The sequence below is a fragment of the Beta vulgaris genome, chromosome 8, assembly GCF_026745355.1.
Source record: "Beta vulgaris subsp. vulgaris cultivar EL10 chromosome 8, EL10.2, whole genome shotgun sequence".
NCBI classification, from domain to species: Eukaryota; Viridiplantae; Streptophyta; class Magnoliopsida; order Caryophyllales; family Amaranthaceae; genus Beta; species Beta vulgaris.
Window position 1 is genome coordinate 36,566,782 of NC_079209.1, and position 24,176 is coordinate 36,590,957.

At 37.1% G+C, this 24,176-nt stretch overlaps 1 protein-coding gene across 4 annotated transcripts; it reads left to right on the forward strand.

Moving 5' to 3' along the window:
- Window positions 1-8,447: 8,447 nt before the first annotated feature.
- Window positions 8,448-23,132, forward strand: LOC104901382 (E3 ubiquitin-protein ligase RING1-like). Of its 4 annotated transcripts, none has more exons than XR_002040625.2 (3): window positions 8,448-9,804; window positions 21,126-21,212; window positions 22,928-23,132. XR_002040625.2 is itself a non-coding variant. In XM_057391364.1 (2 exons), exon 1 carries the CDS (start codon window positions 8,657-8,659, stop codon window positions 9,779-9,781), a length of 1,125 nt encoding a protein of 374 aa, XP_057247347.1. In that variant the 5' UTR covers window positions 8,448-8,656; the 3' UTR covers window positions 9,782-9,804; window positions 10,005-20,225. The 4 variants fall into 4 exon arrangements, 2 of the variants coding, with proteins under 2 accessions (XP_057247347.1, XP_010687250.1); XR_007269259.1 differs by lacking the exon at window positions 21,126-21,212 and adding an exon at window positions 21,521-21,703; XM_057391364.1 differs by lacking the exons at window positions 21,126-21,212; window positions 22,928-23,132 and adding an exon at window positions 10,005-20,225.
- The last annotated feature ends 1,044 nt before the right edge of the window (window positions 23,133-24,176 follow it).

Consider the following 24,176-nt stretch of genomic DNA (forward strand, 5'->3'; position numbering starts at 1 on the left):
TTTTGGTGGCGAATTGACGATTTTGGTGGCGAATTGCCGGAATTTGATGGCGTTGGATTTGACAAATGCGACAGAGTTGCTGATGCAGCTAATCTGGAGAAGTTGTGGTTAGAGAGGTGTAAAATTGAGGTTGGGCTTCTCTATTAGGATTGGGCTTGGGCTAGTTTAACTTTAATGTTAAAGTTAGGCAGTCTTTCTAGATAATTTGTAAATAATTTTTGAAGAACAGTCTTGTTGAAATTACCGATTTGTAGGCTATGATTTAACTCATATGTGCGAACTTTGCCTTTGTAATCTACTCATATTAAAAGTCATATTTCCTTCTTTACCTTCTAATAAGGAAGGTATTTTTCGAATGAATTTATTATGTGATTTCATAATTTCTCTAAAATCTAACTAATCTGGGTCATGTTTAAGGATGTCAAAATAATTTATAATAATCAACAATGTTATATTTGATTATAATTTATAATAATCAAAGTAAATTATTCACTTTATTTCATTCGACAATATGTACTCCCATAACCGAATGCGTGTAAAAATAAATTTTGCTCAACAACAAAATTTCGTGAATATAATTCTCAACATTTCTCGTGCTAATCAAATTGACAATTATCCTAAATTTATCCTTTGTATAATTTTTTTAATTTACATTAAATACTCCCTCCGTCTTTTGAAGATCTACTTGCTTGCTTTTTCGATCCAATTTTTGAAGATATACTCACTATGATTTGTTCCTCATTTGGTAAAAGATATACAATTATTAAACCATCATTGGCTCACGCTATCTCTCTTCCGGGCTATCTATCTCCCTTAAAATATAATGATGCACACTCTCTCTCCTTTTAAAAATGGTAAGAAACTAAGTGGACCCATTATTTACACACTCTCTCCAATTTACCTTAAAGTATTTATCTATAATAATCGAGTAGATCTTCAAAGACGGAGGAAATAGGTAATAACATATTATTTTTGTATAGTTATCATGATATATAGTATTATATAGTATACTACTATTGTGCTGCACCATCTTTTCTTACTTTATTATCCTGTTATCTGTTTTTTCTTATTGGATTACTTGTAAAGATAGACAGACAAAAAGATGTTGCCAATATATTCATGCATATATGGGTTGAAAAGAACTATTATTATGTTACCATATTATTATAATTCAAATGTACCTAAAATAAAGGCAAGTATCTTTATATAAAAATATATGCAAAATCTTATATCCCTTAAAAATAATGTTTAATGACATATTTTATTGAGAAAATAGTTTTTACCTTATTAATATCTCTATAATTCTTTAAATTATATTGAAAATAATAATTCCTTTTTTAAGTGATTTATGTTACATAACATAAATGAATTTAACAAAATATCATTTTGAGTTATTTTTTAAACTCGTGGTTATCAGCAAAAATAAATTATGCTCTCCAACTATTTACCAGCCAATATAATTTATCAAAAACATCTCATCAATCAATTAATATAAACTACTATTAATTTCTTGACAATACTATTAATTTGGCAAAAATGATTTAGTTGTTTTATATACTATTAATTTCTTGACAATACACTATTTTTATTGAAAAAGTCAATATTGTCGCTAGAATATACGCCAATCTAATGTACTATACAGTAAATATCCCAACATTTTACACAATTTATCTTTTTTTCATGGTCGCACATTTCAATGACCAAAAATCAATAATGTTCTACAAATATTTCTTGTGGCAAAAAAAATGGTTTTTTCACCAGGTACCCCTGTACTTTATCAAAATTCATGGGGTACCCCTAATTTTAAAAAATGCACCAGGTACGCTTATTATTTCCACAAAATGCATGAAATGCCCTTAATGACTAACGTTGTTAAGTTTATGTTAGTCATTAACCCTAATTAACCCTCTAAACCTAACCCTTAAGCCCTCATTTTAACCTCCTAACACCTAACCCCTACCTTAACCACCCAACCACCACCATACCCCCACCAATTCAACCCCCCACCCCCACCACCCTTGTCGAATTCCCCCTCCCTACCCCCACCATCTCGTCGAATTCCCCCACCCCACCCCCGTCGAATTCCCCATCCCCACCACCCCCGTCGAATTCCACCGTCCCACCCCCACCCCCGTTGAATTCTCGGTTGCTTTTTTTAAAGGTCTCAATCTCTCTCTCCTCCTTCATCATTAATATCCTTATTTTCAAAAACTAATTTCGAAAATGATTTCGAAAAATCGACGGGGGAAATCGACGGTGATGAGCGGTGGTAGGTGATGTGGTGGTGATGGTCTAGTGCGGGGTGAGGTTTTGAGAAGGAGGGCGGTTACGGTGGGTTGGGGAGGTGGATTTCAGAGGAGAGTGGGGAAATCAACAGGGGGCCGTTGCGTGGTTGGGGTGAGTTGGGGAAATCGACGGGGGAGGGGGGCTGCTGCAGGGGCTGAAGGAGGGGGAGGGGAGGTGGTGGTGGTTGGGTGGTGGGGCTGCTACAAGGGGTGAGGGAGAGGGAGGTGGTGGTAGTGGTTGGGTGGTGGGGCTGCTTTAGGGGGTTAGGGAGGGAGGGGAGGTGGTGGTTGGGTGGTGGGGTTGTTGTAGGGGGTGAGGCAGGGGGAGGGGAGGTGGTGGTGGTGGTTGGATGGTGGGGCTGTTGCGGGGGTGAGGGAGGGGGGAGGTGGTGGTGGTAGTTGGGTGGTGGGGCTACTACAGGGGGTGAGGGAGGGGGATGGGAGGTGGTGGTGGTGGTGGTTGGGTGGTGCGGCTGCTGCAGGGGGGTGAGGGAGGGGAATAGGAGGTGGTGGTGGTGTTAGTGGTGGTTGGGTGGTGGGGCTGCTGCAGGGGGTGAGGGAGGAGGAGGGGAGGTGGTGGTGGTGGTGGTGGGGTGGTGGGGTTAGATGAAGTTATGGGGTTACTGTACGGTTAGAAGTTAGGGTTTAGTTTGTAACAGCCTGCCCGCTTAGTTTCTTAACTCACTTCTAATCCAATTCATAATTTTCCTATCATGCATGAGTTAAGTCTCTAACTGTGTGGGTGTTACTATGTCTGTCTCCCAATAAGAGGGAAATAGCTTCATGATATCATAGTTATTCTACTTCATATTAGCAAAAGCAGTTACTAACTATTACATCCTACTCTAGAAGATTTAAGTTAAATTTCCTGTCTAGCTATTTTAACATAACTGGTGATACACAAAATTAATTATTTATGTAACATAGTTTATATGACCAGCTTTCGTTCTTCTTGTTATCACTACTTCAACATTAAGTCTAGGCAAGCAAAGATGATCCTCCCACCTTCTCCACTTAGTCCTGCGAATATGGGGACTCTGCCCCCACCACAACCAAACAATCCAAGAGATATTCAATCAGCGAGGCTGGTACACAAGCTTCATTTGTCATATTGAGTAAGAAAAGACCGATTTTTCGTAAACTAGTTATTTCATAAGAACTCAATCAAAAACAAAGCATTGAACTTGTTCCAAAACCCAACAGCATTTGGCTTATGTTTATATTTAATTTGTATGTTTGAAAACAATTAAAAGTCAAAACGATTTAGCTTAACATTTACATAATTTTAATTTGACTAGGGAAAAAGAATCGGACTAGAGAGAGATATTAACCAAATATCTAGACTAATGGGGGACGTCTCCCCTGCTTATCATAACCGCTTGCAAGGCTTTTAGGACATGTCCCAGTACATATACATATTACTTATCATATTCCTTATCATTTTCACATAATTGTTCATCTCTGCTAAAACAGCTTCTTTCCCTAATAGCTTACAACCAGAATCATAATGCAATTTCAATATTAAAAGTATACGGAAAGGAATATTGAATCAATATGTGGACACATCCTCTCATATAGAATCAAATTCTTAACATACAACGATGTCATGTGAAGCTCCCACTAGAAAAGCTTTTTTTAAAAATTTTACAATGAAATTACAAGAAGTCATCCTTCCTGAGATTTAGAAAACTGTTTAGTTGTTAAGAAAACAAAAGTAATTCTTTTCTTTTAAACAAATTAGTTATATGTTTGTAAGCTACTGACTTTTCTTAAACATCATCAAGTATTTTAATTTTAATGTTATCCTTAAAGAATTCTACCTTGTTAGAGCAACTAGTATGATTTATAAAGGAACCGTTATTATATTTCTGCTCAACTATGAATTCTTATTCCTTATATTGTGATTACTTTTATGGCATTCTTATTTATGAAATACTTGACAATAAAACATAGCAATGTTTATACTATTCCTTTCCTTTTTCTCTTATTATTCTTATTAGACAAGTTTGGGGTGTGTAATTCCTTGACTAAGAGTCTAGTCAAATTAGTATAAGGTTTCAATTGTGGTGCTACCTAAGTTCTATCTTCCATTATCACATAATTAAGCTACCGCATTACTCGTGTTAAGGTTGGCAAGGAATTGGTTTATAAAAGTCTATCATTTTCACAAAAGAATTTTCCATCGAATTTGACAAAAATTGACCAGTTTTAGTAATTCAAACTTAAAACCTATCATATAACCTTTTACCCATATAACTTATCAATTAAGAACAATATAGCTACTTCCTTTTGTAGTTCCTAAGTTCTAACTTCAAAATAATCATTTAATTCAGATTTCAGGAGTTACAAAGTCTAAAATCCAAAAATCACGTTTTTAGAGCGAAATAAGCAAAATCCAAGTGAAACCTTCACATGCACCTAATTAAAACATCAAAATCATTTCATTTACAGAATTATAAATCACATAATTCAACATGCAACCAAATTTTCGGATCAATCACAACATACATAACAATTATCAAAGTTTAACTCAAAATAGGGTATTCTATAGCAATGCTTGTATAGCTTGCCTTCTTTGAGAATTTCTCACACTTAATCCTCTTTGAACTCTTATTTACCTCATGTATTTTCTACTACCTATATTCACATTTATATCCCAACATCAATCCTTTGATAATTCATTCAAGAATCAACCCAAAAATAAAGTTACAACCTACATAACACTTACCACAATGACCTTCTTCTTTCCTTGGTTTAGACTAGCTTCCTTGGATCTTTGACTTGTATAAATGGCTCCCCAATATCTATCACAAGCTTAAGTACTTAGGTGTTAGTTTTCATGTAATATTTATGGAGTTTTGATGCAAGATTTATAGAGAGAAGAGAAGACGTTGGTGCGGTCCGAAGAAGGAACGAAACAGGCGAGTGGAGAGAGAAGGAAAGAGACTTCTGGGTCTTTCTTATTTTTGCTCCAAATGCCACAAAATTTTAACTTTAGCTCCCCATATGTATTTAAGACACTAGGGTGTTGTTTATTCCGAAGTTGGACGGATTTTCCTACGCCCAAATTCCTATTCCCCACAAAGGTGTATACAGAAATTATGATCAGTCCATCCTTATCACTTTACCTTTATTTACCCCTCTTAAGCCTTAACAACTAGGTTAAAAACTTTGTACGTATATTCCTAACAAGTTGATATTCATATTCCAAGTTTTACTTTTCCATTTATGTATATTCTCATATTTATTTTAAACATTTTCTTATCTCCATATCCCAATTCCTATAAAAGAGTTTCTTTAATAACACATATTTGGGGATTAATGGTTCAAAAAAAAAATCCTAAATCTAACTATTTAACTTTATGTATTTATTACCCTTAATGACTTTCATTAATTCTTAACATAACACTATTCAGGTAAGACTATTTCATAGTTATTAATTAGGGTTCAATTAGGTTAGTTAACCCTAATGACTAACGGAAACTTGACACTGTTAGTCATTAAGGGCATTTCTTACATTTTACCCCTAAAGTAAGGGGTACCTTGTGCATTTTTTTAAAATTAGGGTATCCCATGAATTTTGAAAAATCATGGGGGTACCTAGTGAAAAAAACTCACAATAAATATATAACCAATTACTAAAAAATCAATAAGAAAAAAATCGAATAACTAATATACCATGATTGACGTTAGTCAACATAAATTACTTCAAATTATTGTTTTTTCTCAATCATACATACCGTTTTTTGGTAAATATTATTATTTATCTTAATCTCCAGTTATCATTTATAAATTTCTACATGATGATTAAAAAATCCAATTATATAAATTGACAATTCGGTAACTATGGGAAGTGTTAAATTAGAAAAAAAATCATTATTTAGAATTTGTGTTGTTCAGTGAAGTAAAACACCAACTATAGCTGTTCAATCATATTGTTGTAATACTATGACATGATTTAATTAAACTATCCAAAAAAATCATCTACATATGATAGGATTTAGCTTTACCTATATTATTAAATTTTTTGAAAATAAAGACAACTAATTGCAGTATGCTCTTTGTGACATAATCTTTTTCCTTCCCACCGATTGAAATCAGCTTTCGCAAAGAGCTAAATCTTAGAGAAAAAAGTAATAAATAGTGGCTATTCCGATTTGGAATAAATGCTTTATAGTGAACCGGTATCCTTCAAGTGTGCAAGCCGGTTTGATATCCTACAAAATAGAACACGTAAACTAACCTCGGGGGTCGATTCGAGGAACGCCCCTCCGATGCCTAAGTCAGTAAAGGGTAATAGCCAGTATATCTCAGATAGAGTATATTAATGTATGTGAACGTACCTTATGTATCAGGTCAGGGGGTATCTATAGGAGCCATCAGACATCAGTGTCCTTCTTAAGATAGGACACTGCTCCTATTGGTTGGATATAATTCTATCCTATTCAATACTTATCTTCAGGCCCATATGCGCTTTGGATAAGCACTGGATCAGATTCAGACCCATCTGAGAATGGCCCAAGTTAGGAGCGTCGTCAAGGTATCCTAATAAGGCAAGCATGACGTAGTCAACGACCCTCTCGTACATGAATTGACCATGACGGTCGTTAGCGAGTCTTCAGGATCGGTATGGAACTTAGTCGAAGCCTATACAACTAGCCCCCAAGACGGCATGACTAGTACAGACATTACCTGCTTAGTCAGTAGTACCGTCATGGATATAACCGTTGGGAATTTGTGGGAATGTCAATCGTCGTCTTGGTTTTTGCGCGCAGATGGTGTCAGAGTTTTTGGAGTAATTGCTCCACAACTATTTCCACACGTCACACCAACGAAGTATTGAGAAAGTGAAGCAAAATAAAATCAAATCAACAAAATAAAAAAGAATAAAAAAGGCTTGAAAAAAGCGTAATGGAAATAGAAAAGTGGATGAAAGAGTGAAGAAGAAAAGGGCATTCTTTCAAGTGACAATTCAATCATGGCTACTGCTGCTACATTTCCACCGGGTTTATAATTCTTGACGCCAACTTCTTATTCCTTTGGAAAAAATGTATTATGAATCTTTTGCATTAGGCAATTTTGAAAAAGGAATTGATTTGAGACAATTAGGATTTTGCAATTTTCGGAAGTAAGTTACTTCAAGTAACTGATACAATTGCGTCATAATAGCTTTTCATCAACGTATTCCAAATATAATTGCTCTTATGAAAAATGAATAACAAAGAATTGCTCCTTGGACTTATGGGTTTGTATGATTGACGGACATGAGATTTTCTAGGTTTCGGGGACAAGATATTAGGGTTTATAGAGTTTGGTGTAGTAGTGTAATGCAAACATGATTAGGATATTTATAGGACTCGAGTAAGGGTTTTAAAAAAATTTTACTTGGTTTTTTCTTAATAAAAAAGTTAGTTTAGAAAAACCGTCAATAATAAAGAGTGGAAAATTAATCACTAAAATCACGTTTTGCAATTTAGGAATGATTGAGATACATGTGATTAACTTGTACTTCCTCCGTTCCATAATAAGTGAAACACTTCTCTCTTTTATGTGAGAGCTTTTTGAGAGAAGTGTTTCACTTATTATGGAACGGAGGAAGTATATGATTTAAGCATAAGCATGATTTGAGGAGGTATTAAAAATTTCGGCCAATGCTAGTAAAATGCATCACATGTGGCGATTTATCCTAGTTATTGAACAATGTTTTAATTGATAAAACTGACATGTAGGATTATTTTGGTTGAGAGTGTCGAATTTCAGAGGTAAATGGTGATAGCAGTTTTCAATGTGACACGTAAGACTAAAAAAACAAGATTGATTAGTATATACTCTTCTGTTTTTTTTATCGTTCTCACTTAAAATCTCGACACTATTCATACTTAGAGAGGAGATTCTCAATTTTTTTTTCAATTTATAAGAAAAAACATAGTTATGTGGGGTCTTGTTTAATTCTTCTTAATTAGTACGTTATTAATATTCAATTGTTATAATTTTTACTAATATATAATAAAAAATATTTAAGTTCAAAGATGTGTACAAGGGAGTAAGAAAGATTAAAAAAAATCGAAGGAGTATAAAATAGATTATTCTTAATTTCTTATCCATACCTCTATAGGAGTGTAGTCTCAAATCTCTCATACCCTCAAAATCACATCACAAATATAAAACATAGCAAAACGTCATTCCTTGCCAACAATGGATTCTTAACAGGTCGGTCCCACCTCTCCCTCAAATTTTCTTTCCCTGTCACTCCCACCATCCCAAAACAATCCACCTCTCTTTCTCTCTCTCTCTATATCTCTCTCTCTCTCTTTCCCCTCCATTAACATCTTCCATCCTCTTTTGTCTTCTCTCCCCCCTCCCATCCAGACATGTCCTCCGGCGGAAGTTCCGGGGCTTCCACCGCCGGCGGCCCCACTCTTTCTCCTCCGCAACAATTCTACTTCTGCTACGAATGTAATCGCACCGTCTCTATTTCCAATCCTTCTTCTTCATCGGAACTTTTTTGCCCTAATTGCAATGGCGGTTTCCTTGAAGAAGTCGAAAACCCTAACCCTTTTCCTCCTCCTTTTAGCCCCTTCTTCTCCTCTAGCCCCTCCTCTTCTGCCGCTGATCAACTCGCGCCTTTCGCCCCTTTTATGTTTCCTCCTTCATCGTCTCCTCCGCCTATCAACCCGATTGATCTGTCGTCGATATTCGGTGGTGGAATAGCGAATGTTGGGGGGAATTCGAGATCGGCGTTTCAAGACCCGGATGTGTTTAACCCTCTTCAGTTTCTGCAGAATTATCTACAGACGATGCGAGCTGGTGGGGCCAATATTCAGTTTGTTATTGAGAATGCGGGCGGTGATCATGGAGGAGGTAATTTCCGGGTTCCGTCCAATTTGGGGGATTATTTTTTTGGCCCGGGGTTGGAGCAATTGATTCAACAGCTTGCTGAGAATGATCCCAATCGATACGGGACTCCTCCGGCGGCAAAATCGGCTGTGGAGGGGCTCCCCAGCATTAAAGTCACGGAGGAGTTGCTGAATTCGGATTCTTCTGATTGTGCGGTTTGTATGAATGAGTTTGAGCTTGGGGCCGAGGCCAAACAGATGCCTTGCAAACATGTTTTTCATTCTGATTGTATTCTTCCATGGCTTGAGTTGCATAATTCTTGCCCTGTTTGTCGGTATGAGCTGCCCACTGATGACCCTGAGTACGAGGAACGGGCTCGTGGCAGGAGAGAGAATACTGAATCTGGTGGTAATGCTAATGGTGGTGGTGCAGGTGGTAATAGTAATGCTAATGGTGATGGTGAGGGTGATGGTGGGTTAGAGGAGGGTTCGCAAAATGATAGGACGGTGGAGAGGAGGTTTAGGATTTCTTTGCCATGGCCATTTAGTGCTGCTGGGTCTGCTGCTGAGGGGAGTAATACTTCAGGCAGTGAATCGAACCAGCAGAGGAGAGAGAATCCGGATTTTGGATCAGAAACCAGACAAGAAGATCTTGATTAATATGTGTGATCTAGCCCATCTAGGTACTTTTTATCTGGAAGTTTGTTGCTTTTGATGACTTTTTGCTGTTCTTAGCTATTCAAGTTCATTATAGATTATACCAAATTATCATTATGTTTTCTTTGTGTTTTTTTTGGGTTTTGAGACTTCTGTTATATATAATATGCAAAGAAGCTTTTGCAGATGTATTTACATGATTCTTAGCTATGAACTATTATTGCAGTATGATGCCCATCCCGTGTTGCCTTAGAGAACACCATAACTTTTGATGAATATTGAAGTATTAAACAATGAGCAGTAATAGGAGATTGGTTTGTAATGCTTGTCAATAAACCAAACCTTGATGAGAAAGGAAGAACAGAAGTCCTGTCCTGTTGAGATGTAGGTAAATGGAGTAAATGGGGATGGTAGTGTATTAATTTTATTGATTAGACTATGGAACAAGTACAAGAGGCGAAGCAGCATATTCTTTGCCTCTCTTTACAAGTTCTTTGATTGCATTTATCTATAAGATCAAGTTGTTCTTTGCTTCCCTCTGGCCAATGCTGCTGGGCTTTTCCAGGTCTTACGTTCCTGGATCAAAAGTCTGATCACAGTATCGCACTAGACTTTCTTCTGTTTGATTAATATGAGCCTGATTATCACTTTGAAGAACCTGAAGGAAAATTATTTGCTTAATAAACTTTTACTGATATATGCAAAATAATATGAACATAATTATTTGCTATGAGTAAATAGTAATACTTTGCTATGAGTTCTGCAAACAATATGGGGATTATTGACGACATAATTTTCCAACTATTTATAAAACTAAATATAAAAAGAAAATCATATATGTCATATTCAAAAATTATAAAGTAACATACTCTTTTTCAAAAGTCCTCCAGCACTATAGTATCAGAAGATTATGCTGTTCGTGACTTTCATATTATTTTGCACAACATTGAGTAAAGCTCATAATATTCATAGCAAATAGTTCATTTTGTAGTATTTTGCATATACAAGTGAAAGTTTATATTAGTTTTGGCCATTTTTCCAAATATGAATACAACCTTAAGTAGTTTAATTATCTCCACTTTCACTATGTGTCCTTGAAAAGGAACTTGATATATCCATCTCTTGTTTTTCTTAGAATTCACTAGTCATAAACCCCAACAAATTCACAATTAAAAATCTGAATTATTAGATAATCCGAAGTTTTAGATTTTCTTTCAATGAACCGCACAATTCTCACCTTAAGTTTCAATGACACTGGACTTATAAATTGTCATTTAACTTAATGGAATAACTGACAACAAGTATTTGTTATTTCTGAGGAAAAAATTATAATCTAATTTTCATTAATTAAAAAAAATTAAACATAAGTGTCCCCTCTCTCTCTCCTCTTCTTTTTGCCTCTCTCTCCTATTTTCTTGGCCTTAAAAGACCAATACAAATCATCCCTAAGTCAGTTTGCGAGTGACTTTTTTTAAAAGAGCATCAACAACTGCTATTTGGAGCAGCAAGTTTAATTTCTGACCCGCTCTAAAGAAGTTCTAATATCTACAAGAGGTGCTTAAATCTAAGAGGATAATATGGCTAAGAAGCTCTCGAATGCATTGCAATTGATTGGAAGTTGATGCATTCACAAGAATATATTTAGGGAAACAAGATAGCCTATCCACTCCATCATCATTCACTTCATCCTCGAATATATCCAGCGTCCCCCCTCCTCCTTTTTTTAGGGAAAGTCACTTTTTTCAAAAAAAACTTCGAGAGGTCGCACATGCTACCCCTTGCACCCAAGTATATCTGCAAATGAGTATACTTGCGTTAGTAATTTTTGCATAGGCGTTATGGCATAGAGGTTCTTTCTGTTCATTCCGCTCTCTATGCAAAAATTGATATTTGTTTTTATATCGAACATGATGACTCATTCTTTTTGTACTCAGTGCTATATGCATATCTAGCACATTAAATTGATGTGAATATTGAAGATATTTTTGACAAATTATGGGAAAGCATAGAGTAGATTGACTTGTGCATGTTGGATACTTGTAATAGTCTGATGTGAATAGTCTTAGTTGTAGCAGTGAGAGATTGCATTCAGAGAGGAACTTAGAGGTTTGGTTATCTTCTTCCATGTGTTGCGGTTCAAGAAGTAATTGCTATACAAGGAAATATGTGCATCACTCATGTGTGGAGAATAAAATCTGCTGTTTGTACCTGCCCATGTTGTTTCTCAACTTATCTCATTGTATCCGGAGATTCTGTGCTTCAATTTTTCCAAATTATAGATTAGGTTACATGTTTTACAGGGGATCCTTGAGGTCTTCAGTGTCTTCTGGCCTTATTCTGTAGAATTTATGAACTAAAAAACTAGTGAGCAATTAGATTTGATGAGGAGCTCCTTCCTAAGAAGTCTCTGTTTTATCTTTGTCATAGAATAGCTTAATTTAGTTTATTTAAAGGAAATCTGGAACTTGTGCATTGGGAAAAGAACGTGTTAGTTTATTTAAAGGAAATCCGACCCGCTTATTTAGTTTAGTTTATTTGATGTGATTTTTGTTGGCGGTTCGAACTCTTTTTGGGTTTTTATGAATTTATGGACGAACAACAATAATAATAAAAGGGTTAGGCTCTTAAATCGCAGTTTAAGAGGTTCTCTTGTGAGTCTCGGCTCCAAGATCACACAAAGTCGCGGTTTGTGTATTTGAACACTTAGTTCTATGCAAGCACAAGCTTAACACTTTTCTTAAACTCAACAAACTGATTTTATTAATGAACAAAATAGCCTTTATATAGGCGTGCAAACCTAAAGAAACTAGTAACCCTAATCCTAATGATATTATGAAACAAATAACAAGATAAGAAAGACTAAACAAGATAAGAAATAAACACCCTCCTAATCCAAGTAGAACAAGCTCAACTTGGTTACTACTAACTAGACTTCTAATCCTATTATAACTCTACTCCAATTAGAATCCTAATCCAACTAGAATTTCAAACAAACTAAAACATTAAAAAACTCCTAACAGAACTAGGAGTTCTAATCCTAATAGAATTAGGAAAACTAATCCTACTAGAACTAGGAAATAAACAAATCCTAATAGAACTAGGATTTGTAGAAAATGACCATATCCCATATGTATCATCCTCTCCCTCTTGAAAATATCCTTGTCCTCAAGGGTCTTCTAAGCACGGCACCAAATCAACTCCCCCAGGTGTTGCACATATGCAGTGTTGCACATATGCCACGGCCCAATAGAACCTTGTATGTGTCGAACCGAAGCTTCTTAACAACTTGATGTGATTTTTGTTGGCGGTTCGAACTCTTTTTGGGTTTTTATGAATTTATGGACGAACAACAATAATAATAAAAGGGATAGGCTCTTAAATCGCAGTTTAAGAGGTTCTCTTGTGAGTCTCGACTCCAAGATCACACAAAGTCGCGGTTTGTGTATTTGAACACTCAGTTCTATGCAAGCACAAGCTTAACACTTTTCTTAAACTCAACAAACTAATTTTATTAATGAACAAAATAGCCTTTATATAGGCGTGCAAACCTAAAGAAACTAGTAACCCTAATCCTACTGATATTATGAAACTAATAACAAGATAAGAAATACACACCCTCCTAATCCAAGTAGAACAAGCTCAACTTGGTTACTACTAACTAGACTTCTAATCCTATTATAACTCTACTCCAATTAGAATCCTAATCCAACTAGAATTTCAAACAAACTAAAACATTAAAAAGACTCCTAACAGAACTAGGAGTTCTAATCCTAATAGAATTAGGAAAACTAATCCTACTAGAACTAGGAAATAAACAAATCCTAATAGAACTAGGATTTGTAGAAAATGACCATATCCCATATGTGTCATTATTAAAAGGAATTCCGACCCGCTTCATAATTGGACCTCCATATAGCCTCTGAATCTGCACCCGACTCCGAATATTCAAAGTCCGAGTCCAACCAGACTAAGTTTAATGGCATCCGTCTCCGAGTACGAAAGTTCGAAACTCCGAAAAACTAAACCCGATTATTGGACCTCCGAGTACGACCCGCTAAATTTGTTTTTTTAGAAAAAGAAAATCAACAAATTGCTTCAACCCACTCAGTCAGATATACTACCTACTGGTAACTGGAGTCCGATTGCGTAATTATTCAAGAACCAAAATTAATTGTGTTAATACAGATTACAGAAGCAAAAAATACAGAAGCGGAAGAAAAACTTTACACCTAATCAACAAATTTAGTTACTTTCATGAACTAGAAACGACAAAATCAGAAATCAACAAATTCAGTTATGTAAAAGAAATTTGTGTATGATAATATTTAAATCTTAAGAATACTACTTGCAAACTGTATGAAATAGGATTACATGTTGGAGGAATGTGCAATTACTTTCAAATTTGCCACAAAGATTCACCTAAAAAAAAAGTTGCCACTGAAATTTGCATCAAATTGAAATTCAATAACACTCAATGAAGGCTGGCGTTTGATGTCGGCACAACGTCTGGCAAGTGGGGTTGTCTGGCGTCACACGTCGCTGTCTGTGTGAAGGCTTAAGCGTAAAGGGAGGAATTAGGAAGGCAGACTTAGAGAGATTAAGGTTTAGTGGTTTGGGCTTTACTTTTTTACTTTTTTCAATTTTAAAAAAATTTAAATTTTTACTTTTTTCTTACACTTCGGCGCTTGGTTTGGGGGGAGTGGGGGATCACAGTTGGTATTGGGCTTGGTTTCCAATACTTAATTTAAGTAGTTGGGACTTTGGGTTTAATTAAAGGTGGATATTTGTCGGACTATCGGACTTGGGTCCAACATGAAGCTGGGACAGACACAAGTTGGACTCGTTCAGACCCTATGTATGGTCCAAGTTCGACCCACCTCTTATTTGGATTCAAACTCTTTTAAGCGGACTCAGATTTAGACTTTTTCTTATCGGATTTGGGTTGGAAATTTTTCTTCGGATGGAGTCAGACTCGGATCAGATTCGGACTCATTTGCCATTCCTAGTCAAGTTTGTGACCTAATAGTTTTGAAGTCTAACAAGGCTTTGAGAGTGATACCTTTAGTTGGTTGATGTGATAGAATTGGTAAGGCCTCTTGTCAGGTTTGTGTACACTAGGCGCAAATCAAAGGGAAGATTTGGGATTTCATCATAATATTGTTATCTTGGTATTGATGATAGGAGAATGACACAAAGGAGAATTAGCACCACTCAGCAAATGGGGTAAAATGGGTCATTAGAAGAAAGAGAAAATGAGAAGAATAATTTAGAGAGAGAAATAGTACGTGTGTAGTACAATTAAGTACTATAAATAGAATACCTCATACAAGACCCAATCCAATTTTTGTAACTCTAACCTAACCATAATAAGCCCAAACACATTACCAAACCCTACCAACCTATGGAACCGATCCTAGGTTCCCACACTTAACGCCTCTCAACTTACCACGTACCAGCCTACCTACTCCCAGAATACCACCCACCTCACTAGAGAAGTATGCAAGTGGACAACAGTATAAGCAAGAATGCGGGTTATGCTTCGAGTGCGACAATAAGTGGCCCGTCACGTATTGGTACCGGTACCTGCCTAAGGAGTTGAGTGTTTTGTTTGCCAATGAAGAGGAGGACGGAGTTGCGGAGGAAGAATATGCAGAGGTGGAAGCGGGCGTCTCGGGGAACTCTCTTAACTCGGCTCACCAACCTGAAAACAATGGAGATGGTTGGCGCCATCAACGATGAACTAGTGGTTGTTATAGTTGACTCCGGGGACAATCACAACTTTATTTCATTGGCCACGAAGATTTGTTAACTTCCACCAAGGGTTTCAGAGTGTCCTTATCTCGAAATTGCAACGATTCGATAGACGGCTCAATGGGATAGATTCGATCAACAATACTCCTCCGGGAAACGTATAGGAGGTTTTATCCTCGTACGGCTCGAGAAAAATGATTCACAAATCGCTATATTAAATTCGAATTGTATTTATATGATTTACAATGAGATTATAAAAAAAGAAGATCGCAACAAATATCTCGAAATGATTTTATCAAGTTTCTCGTAGAATAATGAATTTGCTAATAGATTTACAGTCCTAGACTAATAATTTTTCATATAAATGTACTTGATAAAATAACTAGATTATGCAATAATAAAATTAAAAAGGAATATTTGCAAAAAACACATGATCCTTTATTAAATGGATCCTATCGTGGTATAATAAAAAAAATGTTTTCACCTGAAACTACACTAAATATTAATGAACTTTTTATAAATAAAATTCATAATATTCTAATTAATGATTATAATTACCAAGAATTTGAACATAAAAAAGATACATTTAGAAGCAGGGGTTATAAGGCCTTCGATTAGTTCATTCTCCAGTGTGGTTTTACTTGGTTTAACTTGTTAAGAAGAATGAGTCTTAGCGGTTTGGCGTGGACTACCATGCCTTGAATCGGGCAACAGTTACCGATAAGTACCTAAATCTTGTGATCGGCATGGCTCTTAGGATTTCTCCAAATTGGATCTCAGTGTGGTTACCATCAAATTTGAGTGAGGGATGATGTGTCAAAAATGGCCTTTCGACCCATGAAAGCCACTACGAGTTCTTATTTGGACTTATTAAAGCCCCGACCACATTTCAATCACTCATAAATGAGGTATTCAAACCCTATCTTCACAAGTATGTTTCGGTGTTTTTTTATGACATACTTGTTTAAAGTTGTGATGAGGCCATCTATAGTGCTAAAAACTTTAGTTGCACATGAGTTGTACGCTAATCGAGGGAATTGTGTAATTGGGAAAAATAGGGTGGCATACTTGGGTCATATAATTTTAGCGAAGGGTGTTTTTATGGATTAGGAGAAGATGTCGGATTGGCCTAACCTGTCAACCTTGACCCGGGATTTTCGAGGCTCACGGGTACCATGAGAAGATTGTAGCCAATTATGTTAAGATAGCCGTACCATTAACCTCACGATTCTGAAAAAAGATAGCTTCCAATGGGGAGAGGCAACAAATAAGATGGATGAGCAAGCTTATGGGTTATGAGTTTAAGATACAGTTTAATCAGGGGCTTCCAACAAAGTTATGGATGCTCTATCACGCAAATGAGCGGAAATCGAACTAATCAACATAGAGAGTGTGTGTGGAATTCCTTGGTTCAAGAAGAGATTGAACAAGATGGGTTTAAGTATTAAGCACAAGATTGTGGAGGAGAGATCATACATCATGGGTTTTGAGTGGTGGGAAACAAACTTCTCTATAAGGGGCGTATTGTGGTACCTCCCAAGTCCACCATCACTCGCCGCCTTCTAATTGAATACCATGACTCCCCAGCATAGTTCGAAAATACGATTTCGTTCAGGGTCGCGGTAATGGATATAGTGATGCGGGAACGTGGATGATGCGGTTGTCGTACCGCTGAATATCGGCTTAAACCATGAAATATCCCTAAAACCCACCTAAAATGCGGTTTTTTTTACACCTTTACGATGCAGGTAATATCAGTTCGATAGATTTGAAGACCTTTAGAACAAAGGCAATACGATACAATGCGTCCTTGTTTCGACACCATGCTCCCCAGTAGGTGGCCACGCAAGGGAATTCAAAACCTATATGTGTTTAGCCGGGAGTATTAAGCCAAAACCTATCTGTGTTTAGTCGGGGAGTGGTATTGGGTTGGTTTGAGGAAGTGGCCTAGGACATCCATGCCTGCACAATCTGTCAGCAAAAGAAGGTTGTCAATACCACCCCAGCAGCCTCTTACAACCACTCCCCCTTCCTGTTTGGGTGTGGGAGGAGATCCCCATGGATTTCATCGAAGGTTTGCCCCGTTCCTAAGGCGTAGATTCGGTGTTGGTAATCGTAAACTGCCTCACAAAGTATCCGCACTTCATCGGTCTTAAACACTCCTTCACACCCACTGCGTGGCACCCTTCTTTGTCAAGGAAATAGTACGCCTCCATGGGTTTCCTAGCTCCATTGTCTCAATCGTGATAAGGTGTTCCTAAGCTTCTTTTGGAAGTAACTCTTCTGTCTACAAGGCACACAAGTCCAGAGATCCACCGCCTATCACCCCCAAAGTGATAGCCACACCGAGATCGTCAACAAAAGCCTTGAGACTTACTTACGAATTACGATGCTTCATCAACGGGAAACCTAGCCAATGGGCCAAGTGGTTGAGTTGGGCTGAATACTCTTACAATACCTCACCCCACATGTCTACACTCACCACTTCTTTCAAGGCTCTCTATGGGAGAGATCGCCCACCCCTGCTCTACATTAGTAAAGGGCAAACCCCTGTGGGCTCACTCTAAGAGGAACTGCAATTGAGAGACATAGTATTTGATGATCTGAGGATGAACATGCTGCATGCCGAGCAAAGGCAGGAAAAGCGGGCGGATCTGAAGCGCACAAATGAGAATTTTGCAGTGGAGATTGGGTGCTATTAAAGTTGCATCCATACCGTCAACAGTCCCTAGCCAAGAGGGCTTGTGAGAAACTATCGCCGTGATACTATGGCCCTTATGAGATTTTCCGAAAGGTATGTAAGGTGGCATACAAATTAGCTCTTCCCACTCGAGCCAAAATTCACCCGGTTTTCCATGTTTCACAGCTGAAGGGTCCATGAGCCTATAGCACCCCCGTCCATATTCCATCTGAGCTCGCATCTGATTTCGAGCTGCAAGCTATTCCAGAGGCCTTGTTAGGAGTCAGGGGCAGCACTACTCTGGAGGTCTTGATTAAATGGCATAACCTTCCTTAAAAAGAGGCTACATGGCAAGAATACGAGGTCCTTGCACATCAGTTCCCTTCCTTTCAAGTTTCACCTTGAGGACAAGGTGAACCTTTGGGCGGCGGGTAATGTGATAGAATCAGCAAGGCCTCCACTGAGGTTTGTGTACACTAGGCGCAAACCAAGTGGCAGATCTCGAAATTCATCATAATACTGTTACCTTGGTACTGATGACAGGAGAATGACAGAAAGGAGAACAAGTACAGCTCAGCAAATTTGGTAATGGTCTGCATTAAAAGAAAGAGAGAATGAGAAGAATAATTTAGAGGGAGAAATAGTACCTGTGTACACACTTGAGTAGTATAAATAGAATACTGGGTTAAGGGGAAAGGCATTGAAAAGAAATCTGATTAATCATTTGTGTATTGGGAGTGAGGAGCCACTCGAAAGCTTCCATCTATTTTGCCTTAATACAGCTTCTCTTGTTCTTCTATTTCTTCTTCTTTTTAGTCATTTCTATTCGTGTGACATTGTTGTGTTGTTACGTGGTGAGCTCTGTGACAGTTGATTTAGGCTCTGTGTGGATTGTTAGTCTCCTGGCCGTAATATACTTGCATTATCAGCGCAGGTTTCTTTATCAAATCTCTCTGTTTCAGCTAAAAATTTTAGGAATCTTAGTTTCAAGTATTATTTTGCGTTGAAATAAGTTCTTAAGCTAAGAAGGTTTTTAGGATTGGTGAACAGTTTATGTGTGCATCTACCAGAATGTGGTAGCCAGATAAATTCTAGATCTGCAGCCTACAGGGACAAAGAAATACAGTAGTCAAAAGGAACCCCTAGTCAGTTGTAGAGGGAGCAGTTTGGGATTAACCTCTGGACCGATGACCGGTGGAGTTTCTACTCTATGATTTAGGCCTCAATCTGGCGAATTTTCTCATTCTGTTGCGTCAGGGTAATTTAATGAGTATGCTGTAACAACACTTGAATTAAACCAAGAGTCTGGATTTTTTTTGCAAGTGTTACTTGACAGCAGTATGCTCAGTAGTCAGTAGTCAGTACTACCGGTTCTCCAATACCTAACCTCTAGGCCTCAGTCAACAGCATGGGGAAAAGTTGATATAATTGAATTTGAAGACCATCCATGTCCGTGAATGCGGAGATAGGTTCTGTATGACTGCTTGCTCTCATCGTACAGAATTGAAGAAGGCATGGACGGGACAACAGCATTTCGTATTGTGCTGCTGTTCGTGACGATGAATTTCAATGTTAGGGTGCATTTTGGAATTAGGTATTAATGAGAATTATGAAACGCCTTTGTACTGATAACAGAGAAGGATCGCACACCCTTCCCAAAGGAATTGCATGTGATACACTCATGACATATGGATCTCTCATAGTGTTAAGGACACCTCTTTCTTTTGACTAAGGGCCAAGTGGCATCCTTTTTCTGCATCCATCGAATGTCAGACATGTTGGCTATTGAAATTTGGCAATACCGTGTCAAGAGGCTGATTTTCGAGTGCCAGTCGTTTAGTTTTTTCTGTTGGATATCTCTGCTTATATTAACTCTTATGGCTTCAAATATAAATACAATCTCTTAATTGTTTTCTCTCTGATTCTAACTGAGGAACAATTGTCTGCTTATGTCTGTAAACTGAAATTGGAGCCCTTGCTTGCTTGAATTATATTAACTAATTGCTTATAGTTTCATTTGTTTCTCATTTTACTTGACATATGACTTTCTAATTTTGTGGTTTGTTGAAAAAGAGCGCCCATTTTGTCAGGGTTTGTAGCCCAACAGACGAAGTGATGTAAAACCTGAGGGCTTGTCTGTATAGCTGCTAATTTCCAGCCTTTTGTTTCCAGATTTTAAAAGCCATATGATTAAGTTTTTTACAATGACCTTTAAATAAGGCATATGTATACAGTTATATTAGTCATATTTATTTCATACTTCCTCCGATTAGAAATAGTTGCACCATTTCTATTTTGTGCACTATTCACATCTTACACTTAGATTGTCTTTGGTGATTTATATTTTAGGAAAAACATAGTCATGTGGGATCTCGTTAGATTTGTCCCAATGTACTTTTTTTTAAAATGAACTTTTTGTAATTTTTACTTATTGATAATTAAAGATATTAATGGTTGAAATCATACATCGGCATGCGTGAAAGTCAGAAATGGTGCAACTATTTCTAAACGGAGGAAGTATTTCTCTATTTAATTCTAAAAATAACTGAAAACTGGAAGCTAAAAGGATAATTAGATCTAGGGTTTTCTTTGCCCTTACTCAGTAGTTATCTGGAGCTCTACTTATCAGAAACAGAAGTTGTTCCATACCTGCAAATTTTGGAAGCAAGAATTGTCATGGGGTGGTAGAGCCTAGAGGTTGGACGGGATACTAGTGGAACATCATGACATGCTTGTAAACATAGTTTTGCCTGAGCACAATCTAAGGATTATTTTTGTAACTGGAAGAGAGTCTCAGCTGACCAATATAGTGTCATACAGCTTGAGCCTGCTGTAGGGCTGGCTGCTATTTTTCTGTAGCAGTGTTGATTTTATTACTTTGATGTGATCTTTAAGTATGATCCTGTCTGTTTTCAGAGATCGTGTGATACAATTTCTATGTAGAGAAGAAAGGAAAGCTTCTTGTTGTGTCTTGGAAATTTGTGCAGTAGCAGAAGAATTATGGTATTTCTGGTGCTTCTGTTTGTCCGATGTTTTTCTTACTGCTTTTGTTCATTTGTATTATGAGTTGAGATCTTATTGAGGTTTCTTATAGGCTGATGATTTTATTCTTCCTATCTGCAATCTGCATCATTTAACTTGGCTGAATTCTGATAGCTTTAGCTCTTTTTGGCCTATACAATTGCGTCTATTTTGTGGAAAATTAAGGACTAAGAAAACCTTGATCGTAAATTGGAGGAGAATGAAAACAATGAGTGATTAAATTCTACTGTAAAATGTTCCTGACAGTTAGTTTCTGTGATCAATTATAGGTATCCACTCTTTGCCAAACTGCAATGAGATGTCAGTGATCTGGTTTATATGAAATTGTGAATTGCATTTGAACATTCTATATTGTGTTTTAACTTTGGCCTATATTAAAGAGGGTTCTTGAGTGGAGGGCTTAGAATTATGAAATATTGAATAGCTGGGGAGATCCAGGCCCTTGACTAAAGGTTTGTTTATTTTTTCATATGCCAGTGCACATGGACTAAATGCTAGTCATTATATGTATACTCTTCTTTTGGTTTTAATCCTTGAAGCTTGTATAATGTAAGGTTGTAAAATGTAGCATTTGGATTACGTGCGTAAGTGAACATAGAATCTCTCTCTCTCTCTTTTTTTCAGCAGTGTCATTTTCCTTCATGATCTCAGTACCACAAAACTAGGGACATGCACATATCTACATAGACGCATCAATTTAAACTTAAACATGAAGTTGTTGCTAGTTGCTAGTTGCTACTGCTACGTATATGACCTTATCTAAAATAAACGAGCCTTGTGAATCTTGGATATAGTTAATCTGTTTGTTATAATTCTGTGTGAGACTCTATCCTGTAGTGTCTATTTATGTAGGTTGACAAGTCTTCCAGTTATTTGCATCGCCATTATGCTATGCAGTAAACAGTCTGTTCTGTTGTAATACTGTATAAGCTCTACTATAGGGATATCATTCTTTAATATAGATTATCTGAAAATCATACCTCTACTGTATAGAGACTAAGTGATCCTCTTTAGCCTAAACATGTAATGTGATTGGCGTGTAAGTTAGCATCTAATTGCAACTCTCTATCTCTCTCTTTCTCTCCTGAATTTTAGAATATTCCTTTGTTGTCCGGTTATGAAAGATTGTGTATGGTAATTGGTATTGCGGAAGAAGGGAGGTGGGAATGGGAATTAAGAACCCATATCCGAACTGCTAGTTTGATACTGGGGAAGAAAAGGAGATTAGATTGGGAATTGAAAAGTCAAATCTAAACTGCTATATTTTGTTTAGTATTTTGTTCTCCGTTCCCTTTTAGTTGTTTTGTTGTTGGATAAGTCATTTGTAGTAGGCTAATGCAGAACAATTGGCATATATGGTTAGTTTCTTTATTCCCCTGGCAGCCTAGCTGCTTATATCACATGCCAATTGAAAGGCTTGTATCGAGTGAATTCCATTCTCTGAGTTCCCAGACACCCTTTCTTCTAAATGGCTTTTTAATCTCCTCTCTTGTGCATCTTTCTTAGAATTTATTTTGGCTGATTGATCTTTGACATTATATAGCCTCAGAAGGCTTTAGAATTATACTAGATTTACCTTATTTTTACCTTATAACCTTGGTTTGTGAGATCTTACAGAGGAGGACTAGGGGTTTCTGTCATCATATGCTAAGGGCTCTTTATCTCTGTTTTTGCAGGTTGCGTCTGTATGATTTGGCAGAAACATGATTGTTGTTATACAAGATTAGGGTGAGATACATTTTTATCTTTGATAGTAATAATTGTAGTTAAATCTGTATTTTCGTTCTTTGTTCAAATTTGTCTCAATATTGAATGACAAATGTACCCCCCAAAAAATTTTGTACTTGAATGTGTATTCTATACGTTATGCTCTTTGGCTTCTGCTGTGTTCCTACTTCCTCGCTAGCTCCTCTGATAGTGTGGACGTGCCCTCTTTTCGAATAACTTCACTTTTAGTATTGGGTTGGTTGCATTATGCGGAGTGGTATTATATGGTAATTTACTTGTAGCGTTTGCAAATATTTGATCCTGGAATGCTTAAATGGTAATAGCAGCCTTTGTGTGGAATTAGTTTCATGTTGGCTGTGTAATTTGAACCATTAATGTGACTGTTATATATTGCTAAGCGTCATAATCACAAAGCTTGGGTTTTATCAAAGATGTGTCTATGATTGACACATTTCTCAGAACTATTTTGATCCTTACATGGACTATCCATAATTACTAACAATTCAAGCATAGATGTAATTACTTATGAACCTCTGCCATTGTTATGACCTGAAGGCTGGCCAACTCAAAAACCGTATATGGTCTTTTATGATTCAATACCTCTGCCAATACCATAAATTGAAGTTATCGTTAACAGTTAAGTGCGAATGTAGAAGGTGTGGATTTGGAGGCAATGGAAGTATTCCTCTGTATGTAATCAGGTGCAATATCTATGAAAGGATGAGCTAATGGGAAATCAAGGCAAGTATAGTTAAATATGGTATATTACATATTTTAGAAGCAGAGGTGACAAAGTTCATATGTTTTAAACCTATATTATAGAGAGGATTACAATTCAATTCATATAATTAAATGAAATAGGATAGAGTTGATATCTCCAATCTGTAAATAATGTCTTATGATGATCAACTTGCCATCATCATACTATTATAAAAAGAGAAAAAAAAATCAGCCACGTGGTGTGAAGCAATGAATTGTGCGGTTTGTGCCCAATGTCGTCTAAAGAGGTGTGCCATATGTCAAGCAAAGACTCTATAAGAGGTGGGTACGGGCCATGCCGGGACGGCCCACGTGCCAAGCCCGCGTGCTGCGTGCCTCGTGCCACAACGTGCCGTGCCAAAACGGGCCAAGAAATGCTCGTGTCGTGCCGGGCTCGTGCCAAGTTGTAAAATCTAATGCCCATGCACGACCCGGCCC